The sequence below is a fragment of the Nicotiana sylvestris genome, chromosome 1 (assembly GCF_000393655.2).
Source record: "Nicotiana sylvestris chromosome 1, ASM39365v2, whole genome shotgun sequence".
In the NCBI taxonomy this organism is placed as follows: Eukaryota; Viridiplantae; Streptophyta; class Magnoliopsida; order Solanales; family Solanaceae; genus Nicotiana; species Nicotiana sylvestris.
Window position 1 is genome coordinate 175,043,145 of NC_091057.1, and position 13,354 is coordinate 175,056,498.

The 13,354-nt window shown below is 36.7% G+C and overlaps 1 protein-coding gene across 2 annotated transcripts; it reads left to right on the forward strand.

Moving 5' to 3' along the window:
* Positions 1 to 3,747: 3,747 nt before the first annotated feature.
* Positions 3,748 to 13,070, forward strand: LOC104225214 (pathogenesis-related homeodomain protein). 2 transcript variants are annotated; one of them, XM_009776979.2, is made up of 9 exons: positions 3,748 to 4,106; positions 6,388 to 7,127; positions 8,373 to 8,538; positions 8,633 to 8,756; positions 8,849 to 8,961; positions 9,064 to 9,624; positions 11,223 to 11,489; positions 12,006 to 12,095; positions 12,219 to 13,070. In XM_009776979.2, the coding sequence occupies exons 2-9, from the start codon at positions 6,628 to 6,630 to the stop codon at positions 12,639 to 12,641; spliced, it is 2,244 nt and encodes a 747-aa protein (XP_009775281.1). In that variant the 5' UTR covers positions 3,748 to 4,106; positions 6,388 to 6,627; the 3' UTR covers positions 12,642 to 13,070. The 2 variants fall into 2 exon arrangements, with proteins under 2 accessions (XP_009775281.1, XP_009775282.1); XM_009776980.2 differs by lacking the exon at positions 3,748 to 4,106 and adding an exon at positions 4,113 to 4,272.
* The last annotated feature ends 284 nt before the right edge of the window (positions 13,071 to 13,354 follow it).

Genomic DNA, 13,354 nt, shown 5'->3' on the forward strand with positions numbered 1-13,354 from the left:
GCGAGCTAGAGTTGTAGCCGGCTCGAGGTGAGTAATGATTGTAAATGATGTCCTGAGGGTTTGAAACCCCGGATTTGCACATTATAGTGCTATATTGAGGTGAGACACGCGCTGGATGAGCGTGAGGCCTTTTACTACTGGGGATTGTGACTCGGTCCGTCCCGAATGATATTTTACCGCGTATTTGATTGAAACTTATTTGTTATCATCATTATTTGGACTGATTGCCATATTTGGGCTTTGTGCCAACTATTTGAACCCTTCGGGGATTTTTATCACTATCTCCTCACTGCTTTGACTTATTATTTGAACTCAGTCCTGTTGATATCTATTGTTTTACAAACTCAGCCACTTTTACTCAGATTTGAAACTTATGTAATATTTCTAAATGATGTTTTGGGCTGAGAACTACTATTTTACTAATGCACGAGGGGCTTGTGATGATTTTCTAACTGAGTGAGGCCGAGGGGCATATGTGAGGATATGCTGAGTGATATGAGGCTGAGGGCCTGAGATACTTTATATGCCACGAGGTGGCTTGAGTGATGTGAGGCCGAGCGCCGAGAGATGATGCCACGAGGTTGCTTGATATAGCACTTGGGTTGTAAGGGGCCCTCCGGAGTCTGCACACCCATAGTGAGCGCGAGTACCCATCATGATCTGGGAGAGTGAGCCTGAGGGGCTGATATTATACTGAGAGTGAGCTCGAGGGGCTGATACTGTACTGAGAGTGAGCCCGAGGGGCTGATACTGTTCTGAGTGATTGATACCGTGCCGAGGGGCGGATTTCTACTTGTTATTTACATATTGAATTACCTGTTTTACTTGTTTTAAAAGGGATTTCGTTTGATTTATTCACTAATTTACTGCCTTAAATGATTTTACTACTTGATATGGAATTGCTTTGTGCCCTTACGTGTTTTCATACTTTCAGTCGTTATTTATAATTATTACTCACTAGGTCGGAATACTCACATTACTCCATGCACCATGTGTGCAGATTCAGGTATCGCAGAGTTCGCTCCTGAGTGCTGATCCTCCCAGTCCAAGCAGTGATTCGGAGACTACGAGGTAGCTGTTGGCGTCCGCAGCCCCGTGCCTCCCTTATCTTATCATTTTCGTGTTCTTAGAACTATTGTATCGGATTTAGTGTTCAGTAGACTTGTATCTGGATCTCTTAGTTGCTCATGACTTGTGACACCCTGGTTTGGGCTGTGTCGGGATGGTTCTTACTGATGTTATCGTTAATTCCGCAAATTATGGATATTATATCATGCTTTAGAACTGTTTATGATATTTAATTGTTTAAAAGAGGTGTTCTGTTTGGTCTGACTGACCTTATCTTCATGAGAGACGCCATCACGATCGAGTTCGGGAATTGGATCGTGACAGAAAGATGGCTTTCTCTTCGAAAATAATATGTTTAGTGATTTTTTATTTACCAAACAACTCGTATTCTATCAAAAACTTTTGATAGAGAACAAGAAGCAAAAGAATATATGTACATTAACAACAAGAGGATTATTTGCAGTTTCCTCTTCTGTCTTCCCATTTTTTTAAGTAGGTGTTACTTTATCTTTTTTATATAAAAGAATTTAAATTCTTCTCCGAGTCACTATCCCTTCAAGATCTAATTCTATGAGGTTATACAGTGCTGATCATTTTATATTTTATATTAATTTTTCTTTGTTACTTCCAATGAGTATTCATGGAACTGTACAAGTATTTATTTTTCATGAGATATATTCTCATTCATGTTAGAACTGGTAATTACGATAGATCAATGGTGATATTCAAAGTAAAGTTTAATGTGCAAGTATCTTTTTTTTATATAGACTCATTCATGCTAGAATTGGTAACTACAACAGATAAATTGTGATATTTAAAGTTTGACGTCTATTCTAACTGGAGGTCATATTACTTCGACAATATTTACTTATAAATTGTATTTTTTTCTTCTTTTTATTAGTTTCTGGAAGAGTTTTAAAGTAAAAATGATATTAATGCAAAAACATCATGTAAAAAGTCACAAGCATGTTAAGCTTATACGGAAAATTTTCAGGACTGTACTGAATACCTTAGAAATTATCATCTTTTATTCAAATAGGCTAATTATTCATCAAATTGAGCTTGTAATTTTTTTTATTTTATATTTTGTTATTACTCATTATGCACATACTTTAATATATTATCTATATTATTTTAAACAAATATGGTTTAATTTATATGGGACACACGTGCAACACAAGTATACAAAAATTAGTATATTAAATAAGTGATACTATATGACATCATTTATTAAAGGATGTCTTCGCCATTGAACAAGGGAGAGGCGAGGGCAGGGAGCGGGTATATATTATTTTGTGAATTTTGTTTCTATTTTTAGTGATTCCCAAAGTTAAATAAGAATGAATACCACTACCTAGGGGTGTTCATAAAAACCCGAAAAACCAAACCAAACCGAAAACCAAATCAAACTGACCAAAAAACCGATACTTTTTAGGTTTGGTTTGGTTTTGGTTTAAATTTTAAAAACCGATCAAATTTGGTTTGATTTTTGTTTTAATCAAAAAAGTAACCGAAAAAACAGAACCAAACCAACTATAAAAGTAGCTATTTAAATTTATTATTACACCTATATATATGTATACTTTTATATAAAGTATTTAAAATTTTATAGTACATCTTAATCACTTGTATTTTTAGTCTAGTTCTTTGCTATTATAATAATTTAATTCTTTGCTTTTACATTCTAATTTGATTGGTAGTTTTCTTTTGCTAAATACAAGAATTTATTTCATATAAAAATAATCGATTTTTAATTGAGTACTTAAATTATTTTTCACTATTTGATTCAATTATTATCAATATATCTTGGTAAATGATAGATTTCTCAAAGAGCAATTGATCTGATAGTGTTACATTGAAAATGTAGTTACCGGAATATGCGTTTGGTAGTGTATCTCTCATATTTAAGAAAACTCCCGATAAATAACCGAAAAATCGACAAAAACCGAATCGATAAAAAACCAACTTAATTGGTTTGGTTTGGTTCCAATATTTGAAAAACCAACTTACTTGATTTGGTTTCTTTTTAGGGAAAAATCGACTCAAACCGAAGCATGAACACCCCTACCACTACCACCATTAAGAGCGAGACTTCAGGTGTATAACAAAGATATACTAAACTCGACTTCCTAATGAAATGTTTAACTGATGTCTTGACATTGGGGGGCAACTGCACAGATAGCCATTGTTAGGAATGCTATTTAAAGATTAGCCAGTATTTATTTTGTCCTGAATTTTTAAACTAAATATCTTGACTTCAGGACAATTTATGACATTTTTATTCTGAAAATTTAAATTGAAAAATTGAAATTCAGGACACAATGACTAATTCCTAAATAGCAGTCCTTTAGAGTGAATATCTGGTGTCATTTCTACGAAACTATGCAACAAGGAAGCGTTTTTCCTAGCCCAATAGTAAAATGGGATCTTTACACAAATAGCCGCCTTCATTGTTTACTTTTTGTATTCGATATATATAGATTATAAAAAATTATATAATATGTTATATATGAACTATACATATATATCATACATCTGTGATTATTTTTAGTTTAAGTTGCAAAATGTGCGGCTATTTTGGGTTAATTGAAAGTTTGAAACAATCCCTTCTTTGTTGGATCAAACTTAAGCCCATAACATAAGGCCCAGCCTGTGAAATCTGGAATGATCAGAGCGAAAGTAAGGGAGGCAAAACAATGGCGGCGCGGCAAAAGTGACCGCGTGAAATGTGAAATTTTCGCTTGAAAACGTTTTCAGCACACAACATAAAGGCACTGCACCAGTCGCACCCTGATTTGAAGGACCAAACTGCACCAGACTCACGCCTACCGACGACACCCATATGTTATCGGCTTAGAGAGAAAGCCTCGGGAACGCCAATTTCTACAGCCATTCTTCCTATTTTTCATACTCTCCTCCACTCAACTCACTCACTCACTTTTCCCAAAAGAAAATTACACCCTCAGTTTGAAGCCCTAGTTCCTACACTCGATTCAAATTCTTTCTTCGTCTCTCTCTCGATTGAAAAAAAAATTAAGGTAATCTTTAATTCTTCTAACCCTTGTAAATTTTGTTGGTCCACACTCTTGCAAACATCGTTTGGGTAAATGTGCGTAGAAACAACAAGAAAAATGGAAATTTGGGACATTTTCAACATTACACTAAATTCATGGATTTTGCACTAGATTCTTTATTCTACTGTTGGTTAGTGTTTTCTTTTTCCTTTTCCCGTACCTTTAGCTTCGCTTTTTTTATTCTTTAACATATTACTAGAGCTAAAATTATGCAGATGAGCTTAATTGTTCGGGTTACTTGAGTTGGCTGGTGGATATTGTATAGTTGCGACTCAAGCTTCTGTCTGTCTCTTTGTTATAAATTGCTAGTTTCTAAAGACAAGCTTTTGACAGATTGGCAAGAAGTTTTTTTTTTTTAAAAAAAAAATTTAAAAAGGAAGATTGCTTTGGTAAAGGTGGTGCTTGTGACAGCTTGTGTTCACGTAGACTATTCTACTTTGGTAGAGGAGATAAGTGAAAAAGGTATTTATGTAACACTCAAATCTAGAGGTCAAGTATGATATGAATTATTCTCAAACTAAACACAAGAAAAGAGAAGGATCCAAGATTTAGCTTCCTTTTCCATTCAACTCTAGTAAATGTAATTTAGTTGGAGATATGCGTAGATTTATTAAGTAGAAATCATGATCCTCTTTTCATTGTATGAACGTGTAATTGATGTTAAGTTTTATTCTTATTATGTCCTTGATGTCTTATTTTGATTTTACATGATGATGAGCACGAATGCCAGGCAAGTGTATATATTGCATAATCCAAAGGAGGAAGTTATTGGTAGTAATTTCTACTAACAAAGAAATAAAGTTTATTATAAAGAGTATAGTGCTACCTTTCTAGCATTTGGTTTAATGTTATATTGACCTTTTCTTTTATTTAGGAAAGTGGACATTATTTTGGACTGACAGATGAGGAAAGTATGCTTTTGTAGTGACCTAAGATCAAGTTATTCATTTGCTCGAGCTGTTCATTGTGGATTAGCCGATTATATCAACCTGAAAAACTTCCTTATCTCAGTATTTCGCCTGTCATTGTCTTTATATTTCTTCCAGAAACTAATGGATTTGTAGGCCAGTGTACTCATCTAGTCCGCCAAAAGAAAATTGAAATTTAATGTTGTTTTGTGCTCAGTTTTTAATATACATTTGAAACAAACTTTCTCATAATGTGGTCAACCTCACTAATTTTACTTACCTAGGTTCGCTAGCTCCTTTTGTGGTCTCGTGTCAGAAGTAAACTAAGTTAAGCCACTCCACCAAAATGCTTTTTATTGATTGAGCATTCTGGAAAATGTTATTGTCTTCTTTCCTCGGTATTTAATGCTGCACCCCAGGCTATCAAGAAGAAGGAACACCACTCACTGTGTCTTTTTGTGTCTGTCGCTGAATGGTTAAAGCTCCCAACCTAGTAAAGGGGCAAATTGTGGGTTCTATTCTTGCTGGACGGGCTGAGAATAGTGCCCGCTCCCTTGCACTTGGGGAGTTGGATGGCTGTTTCTCTCTTTGGAACTTTCCTTCTTTTTCTTTTTAAACGTTAAAGCAAAGGGCTTAAAATACAATTTTTCTAACTAGCCAAAATCTCCTCCCCCAATAGTTAACGCAATATGTACGGCTTGCACAAAAGATGTCACTATATATATTTCATAGTTGAGATTCTAGATTCGTCCAAAAGGAATAAACGAATAGGCTAAGGGCCGTACCTTAATGATCCCTAACCACGTTGATATTCACGAGTTCTAGTCTTTTGATAGGTAAATTATAAGTTACACCATTACCAATTCCAGGGACTTTATGTAGTAATTATAGCATGTGGACGAATGTATTTGGATAGTTTTTCTTGGCCCCCACTACTTGAAAGCAATGAAGGTGCCGAGAGCTGGTGCTATTTATTTCTTCATATCCTTACTACTCGATGGAGATCAATTAGCGTCTCTTGCCTCTTTTGTACAGTTGCTTTTATGAAGTTTAGCAGTACAAAAGTAAATATAAGTAATTAACAGTGCTTTTGTATCATGTGACTGGTGATGAAAACATTAGAGAAAATGCCAGCAACCAAGTGTCTCATCTTTTAACTGATTTCATATCATACATTAATTCTCATTATTTTAAGCGCACAATTGATGAGCTTTTCTATTCTGTATCTCCCGTGTTAGTAAGTATTTGAATGCAATTGAGTGTAAGCTTTTTCAAAAAAAGCGCAACTATGATCTGATATTTATGTGCTCATGCCTTTTTTTTTTTTTGGGTCACAGAAGCAATATTGGATTTTTCAATTTGGAGTGTAAGAAATTCAGCGCCTTGACATTGTCTTTCTGAGGATTGGGATAACAGATTGCTTGTGATCTTGCATTGAATATATTCATCACTGCAGTAACTTAGAACTTGAGCACAGAGGTCATTCAGACTAAAATGAAGCGCATAAACTAGTGGAAGCAGGGATTGTAGGATAACTGTCTCCTGAAGACATTTTTGGTAATTCCAATCAGAAAGAGATGAGACCACAGCTAGAAGATCAAACTGAGATGTCGACTCTTGGAAACACAGCAGTGTCACCTGGAAAGGTGGCAAGAACAACTGCTAGGGGCCATAACACAGCATTAGCAGGTAAAATGTCTGAAAATCCTGGTGTTGAACAATTGGGAGATGCATTTGAAAACGCTGTTCAAAAGCTTAACTTATCAGAATGTCAAGAGAAAACACCTGGTCAACCTAGAAAAAGAAAATCTACTTCAGGAACCCCTATCAGCAGTACTAGACTTCTGCGCTCGAAGTCAAAGGAGAAATCTGGAGCTTCTGAGGTGAATAATACTGTAGTAACTGATGAAGCTAATGAAGAAAAGAAAAGAAAAAGGAGAAAGAAAAAACATAGCAAGCATATAGCTGTGAATGAATTCACAAGCATAAGGGGCCATCTGAGGTACTTATTACAAAGAATAAAATATGAGCAGACATTGATTGAAGCTTACTCTGGTGAAGGCTGGAAAGGACAGAGGTTTGTTAAATTGTATTAGAATTGTTGTGTGGTAAAATGTGTGATACCTTGTTGTATTTTTGTTATACACAGTTTGTCAGATTTTCAAATACTTGACCCTCTCATAGCTGCTTGTTACTCTACTGCAATATTTTCATATTTGTAAAGTTTGAACAGTATACAAGATCGATATTGACCAGTGGATAAGGCTGCTCCTCCCTTAACCAGAGGTTTTGAGTTCGAGTCCTGGGTATGGAAAAATCCTTGGTAGGGAGCGCTACCCCCCGAATGGGGCCTTACTCGGCGCGAATCCGGATATAGTCGGGCTCCAATGCGGGTACCGGACACCGGGTGGGAAACCAAAAAAAAAAAAGATCGATATTGATGAAAGAAAGTCATAATACTAGTGTAGTTCTTTGAAACAAGAGATGTTACTATAAAAAATCCTAGGTTAGTGCTTGTATACGAGGCTTCCCTGGTATCAATAAAATTATTTACCTTACCAGAAATGAAAAAAATCCTAGGTTAATTTTGTTTAAATGATGATGGCTTGAGCTTGCAGGTGCACACCACTAAAGATATGTTGTGAAGTAGCATCGTGGGCCTTGTACAATCTCAAAGCTTGTTGCAGGATATCAGTTCTTTTTCTTTGTTGGCAATATTGCATAATCATTCTGTTGATTTTTGTTTTTGAAGTATTCCGTGAGGTACAGACTTATCGTAACAAGAAAATAATTAGTTATCCGTGAGAGGTACTTTGGAGGTGCTTATGTGTTGCATTATCAGTGTTGCTTTAATATGATGGTCTAATTATTTGCTCTTTACTAGGAGGAAGCAGGTGGAAGCAAACTAACCCTGTAGACTTATTGGTATTGTGCTTTACTGACATCTGCCATAGACAAAGGCAATGGGTTTAGCAGCAGCCAGTTGCTATTGCCCCAATAAGCTGATTCTAGTTTATCGTGTCATGTCACATTGCTAAGGCAGGGAGAATGTATGTTGTATGCCTAGTGCATTGTTATATTTGTAATTATCTACTGTTTCAGATGGTGCTTCACCCTCCACCCTTTACTGCAGCTACCAGCTTAACCTAGCCTAACATTATCTGGCCTGTCGAAAAGATAATAGAATAGAAATTATGTTATCTCTAGTATTTGTTATTCCTTGCTTAGCTCACTTATGCAGTATTTTCCTGTTTATTTTAAAAAATTGAGAATATACTTTGCCGAATCGTTGTTGAGTTTTATGGTGTTGATAATCTTGCAGCTTAGAAAAGATAAAGCTGGAGAAGGAGCTAGAACGAGCCAAGGCTCATATTTTTCGTTACAAATTGAAAATTAGAGATTTATTCCAACGCGTTGATGCTTTACTCGCTCAAGGGAGACTTCCAGCATCTTTATTTGACAATGAAGGGGAGATTGACAGTGAAGATGTAGGATATACTTGTTGACTGCTGTTTTTTTAGATGTGTTCACAGTTTTATGGTGAGATAATTGGATAACTCAGGCATCTTTATTCTTCTGCAGATATTCTGTGCTAAGTGTGGCGCTAAGGATCTGCCGGCTGATAATGATATTATTCTCTGTGATGGCGCTTGTGAACGTGGATTTCACCAGTTGTGCTTGGAACCACCTCTGTTAAAAGAAGACAGTAATATTCAATTATCCTGTTGATAGTTGTTCTGATAGCTTTTGTTTTCTTAAGTCTCTAGTAACTTCTTTACACTCTTGCTATGCTTGCAGTTCCACCTGATGATGAAGGCTGGCTTTGTCCTGGCTGTGATTGCAAAGTTGACTGCATTGACTTGCTTAATGATCTTCAAGGAACAAATCTTTCCATCACTGACAGCTGGGAGGTTTTGTCTTGATCATTCTTTCCGGATAATCAGCAGTTAGTTTTTTTTTAATTGTTATGATCTTAAACATTGTTCCTAAGTGTCTGCTTCTAACATGTGTAGAAAGTATATCCTAAGGAAGCTGCTGCCGCTGCATCCGGGGAAAAGCTGGATGATATTTCTGGACTTCCATCAGATGACTCGGAAGATGATGATTACAACCCTGAAAATCCAGATGTAGAAAAGAATGATTCGGGAGATGAATCCAGTTCTGATGAATCTGATTTTTTCTCTGCATCTGAAGATTTGGAAGAAGTCCCTCCTAAAGATGATGAGATCTTGGCGCTTCCTTCTGAAGACTCAGAAGATGGTGACTATAGTCCTGATGATCCAGATAAGGATGAGCCGGCTAAGACAGAAAGTTCAAGTTCTGACTTTACTTCTGACTCTGAGGATTTAGGTTTGATAGTTGATACTAATAGGCTGCCAGGTGATGAGCTAGGGGTTTCCAGTTCAGTAGATAACAGTAAGCCCAGCTTGGCTTCCCAAGAGGAAAAACCTAAAGGTGGCCGAGCTAAAAGAAATTCGTTGAACAATGAGTTGTCCGATCTTATGCTGTCTTATAGCCCTCTTGTCTCTTGCAAAAGGCACATAGAGAGGTTGGACTACAAAAAGCTGCATGATGTAAGCCTTTCTATTATTATTCCTTGTTTTTTTAATTGTATGTGTCGCTATGTATAATTATCCACATGTATGCTGTTTAATTGTCTACTATTTGTGTTTATAACTATAGCAGTACCTTTCAACCCTCTTGACATGGTCTTGCCTTGGTCTGTCTCTTTTGTTGTGGATTAGCAGTATGAAATTTACTGACGTACCCCATGTAGAATTTCTGTAAGAGAACATGGAAACTTTAGTAGTAACGATCATACCAAAACCCTCCCTCAGGGGTTGGCCTGGTGGCAATTGACTTGAGCCTTAGGATTTGCTCCCTTTCAAGGTCTCAAGTTCGAAACCCACTGGGTGCAAACAATTTCTGAGGGCCATTGGATTGGGTAAAACCTGAATTAACTGTGGTGCACTTGCGGGAAACTCCTTGCCGAGGGCCTATGCACCCCCGGGATTAGTCGGGGCTCTTAGAGACTCGGACACCCGGTGCAAATCAAAAAAAAAAAAAGTAGTAACGATCATACCATTTTTTCTTGAGCGTATTCAAAATGATACTCCTGGTCTTTTTAGCACAATAATTCAATTGCTGTTTGGGTTATTTCCTTGACTTTTGTCTAGATGCAACTTATCTATCCTCGAGCTGTCACTCACATTAACATAATTTCTAGTTTTGTCCAATGATTTCATCAGTATAAAATTGGTTGTGAGAGCTTATTCTCTCTAGGTCAAGGATTGAAGAAAAAATGGGAGCACAAACACAATACCCTTTTGAGTTGGGACAAATATTTAATCTGTTTGTGATTGGTTATTATGATCACTTTCTACCTGAAACATGTTATGGTTAAAATTTTAAACTATCAGATTGTACGTGGCATATATACAAGAACCGGGTCACTGAATTTTACTACAAAAAATTTTCAGAGTAAAAACATGTGGAGTGCATGCCCGTTTTGGCTGACTCGAAGCTCTTATATAAAAAAAATTCAAATTGAGTTCTAACATCTGTATCGGCCTTAGCCTTATAATAGGTGCTTAAGTTGTACAAGCAGTCAAACACTTGTCATTATAGTGGAGAACTGTTGTTACTCTTTCAAGTTTCCTCTCTCAAAGAGGTGCATGACTGATGTTTAGGTGCTGAGGTATCGTTTTCACTGAATCCAGTAGCCGACCTTTGATGTTTTCTCTTGTTGGTTACTTGATATAAAGGTCATCTCTTGGCAAGAAAGCAAATGACATTTATCTCCCAAAACACGGCTTGTAACTTTCATATGATGTGGTTCAGCTGGTGGAATGGACAATTACTCTGATACAACCAAGTTGAAATGTCGAGTTTGCAAATGATCTTGGAAATTAAAATGTGAAGGTTTAACTGCTATTTTTAAGGGAAGATCGAGGAAATTGCTTATTTGCGACGGGACATTATTTTTCTTTATTGTATAACATAAACTAAGATCTATTATACCGGAAAAACAATGATTTATTTCATTGAAATGGTATGTCTCTGCATGTGATATTTCATCGATCATATATGTGCTTGTGTTCTTCAGTGTGACTCCCTATCCTCTATCTTCCACTTGCTTGGATTGATTGCTCTGATTCATCTTTGTGTGAAGGAAACATATGGAAATGAATCTTCTGATTCTAGTGATGAAGATTTTGAGGGTGATCCTTTACCCAAGGTGAGAGAGATCAGAAGTGCCAAAGCTGCTAGGACTTCTCCTAGTTCAACTCCAGCAGATACCAAGTATCAAAGTGGGAAGCAGAAAGTGAGTAGACATACTGATAGGGGTCTCTGCAAGCAACTCAAAATTGGAGGCATGGACACCTCTGAACCTCATTCAAGTGGTAAAAAGAAAACATATGGGGAAGGTGCCATCAAGGTATTGAGGGCTTTACTCTGATTCCAACTTTTTACATGTCTGATCAGTGTTTATAGGTCCAGGTACATCTTACTTTCCATGAAATTAAAAACAATTTCTATTGAAGGTAGGAGGAGGTCATTGTTATGTCATGCTTGAACAAGTTGTATAAAATGGATATCATAAACTAACTTTATTAAGTAGCTATTAAGCAGAACTTGTTTACTCTCTAATTGCCTCCAAAAAAGAACGTAGTATACTTTTTTGTACTTGTGTTAGCCTAATATGGTAATGCCATCTGAAAGAAAGTATCTTTAAAAAGTTGTATGGGTGTATGATTTTTTATTTTGTTTTGAATATCATGGTTTTTTGAATTTGCTTGAAGAGACAACTTGATTAGTTTATGAATGAGTTGTGACTGAATCCTAGTTTGTGATTTAGAGCAATTGATCGACACATTTCTTTACTTTACTAAAAGAATATTCTTAGTTTTCATGCATTTCCCCACTTCAGCTTAATGTTTTTTTGGGGTTTCAGAGGCTCTACGAATCCTTCAAGGAAAATCAGTATCCTGACCGTGACGCAAAGGAGAAGTTGGGTAAAGAATTAGGCCTAACAGCTCACCAGGTTTTATGAGTTCTCCCTGGCATATGTTAATTTCAGCTTTGCCCGCTTTTTGGCCACTTGTATCTTCGATTTTGCTTTGCTGCTGCCTTCTTTTTCCTTAGCTTCTTTTTGTCAAATATACAGGTCAGTAAATGGTTTGAAAATGCTCGTCATTGCCATCGTCATTCTTCTCGCTGGGACTCAATTATGAGTCAAAAAGTGTCGAAAGAATCTCCTTCCTCACCAAATATTATTGGAGAACCACTTGGAACTGAATCTAAAAGCACCATAAACAATGTTTTGTGCAATGGGGTTGGAAAAGTGGAACCACCAAAGCAATGTCTTAACGGAGAAAACTGTCATGCAATAGGTAAGAGCGAGGGAGATTTGTTGATACGGGAGACCAGTGGGAAAAAGTCTAGAAAACCAAAAGCAAAAAATGATACCACAGATCGAGGATTGGATGACAGCCCCGCCAATAAGACTTCTAAGAAGTGGAACGCACAGGTTGATACCCCGAATTCTCAGAATGTCCGTAGAAGTAGCAGGTTGCAAAAACAAGGCTGAGTCATGGAAGTGCTGAATTCTGGAACATACAAATACTTTTGAGTGGAATATAAATCTACCGGGAAAGCTTTTTGATCTATATGAATGGTTAAGATTGAAACATTAGCCAGACGACGGGTCTGACACTTAAATACTCATGCGGGGTTTTGGGGGACACAGATATGTGGAGCCCTCCCGTCTATCCAACAGCATTCTGGAGTCTAGGTGAGTAGCAGAATTTGTACTTACTAGTGAGGAAAGCTGGATGTAGCATTCGAATTTCACCATCCGTATTGGATGTAGCAGGACTTCTGGAGCTGTTCTATTTAAATTTTGATAACAGTTTACATTATGTCTAAATCGTATGGTATACATTGTCTGATGTTGCTATATTGTACGTATTGCAGAGTAAAATATTTCTTCCTTTTTATTTATTTGGTTTTCATCGTCCTTCTGTTGTAACTGCTACAGTAAAACCAGCCTATTTCAGTTGGATTCCTGCACAATCCGTCTTCATTTGGGAGAAGCTTTTAATGCTCCAGTATCATTTGTTAAGAGCCAAAATTCACCTCGTGTAGAGTATATGACATAATAGCGAACTTTCCAGCTCTAATTTTCGACACGAGATGTAGTTGTGAGGAGTAATTTGGCTTGGTTTCTGGAATCCAAAAGTGTGTACCTTTTTAAAATAAAGTAATTATTTTGGAGAGTAAGGGTTTTGAGAAAAAGAAAAG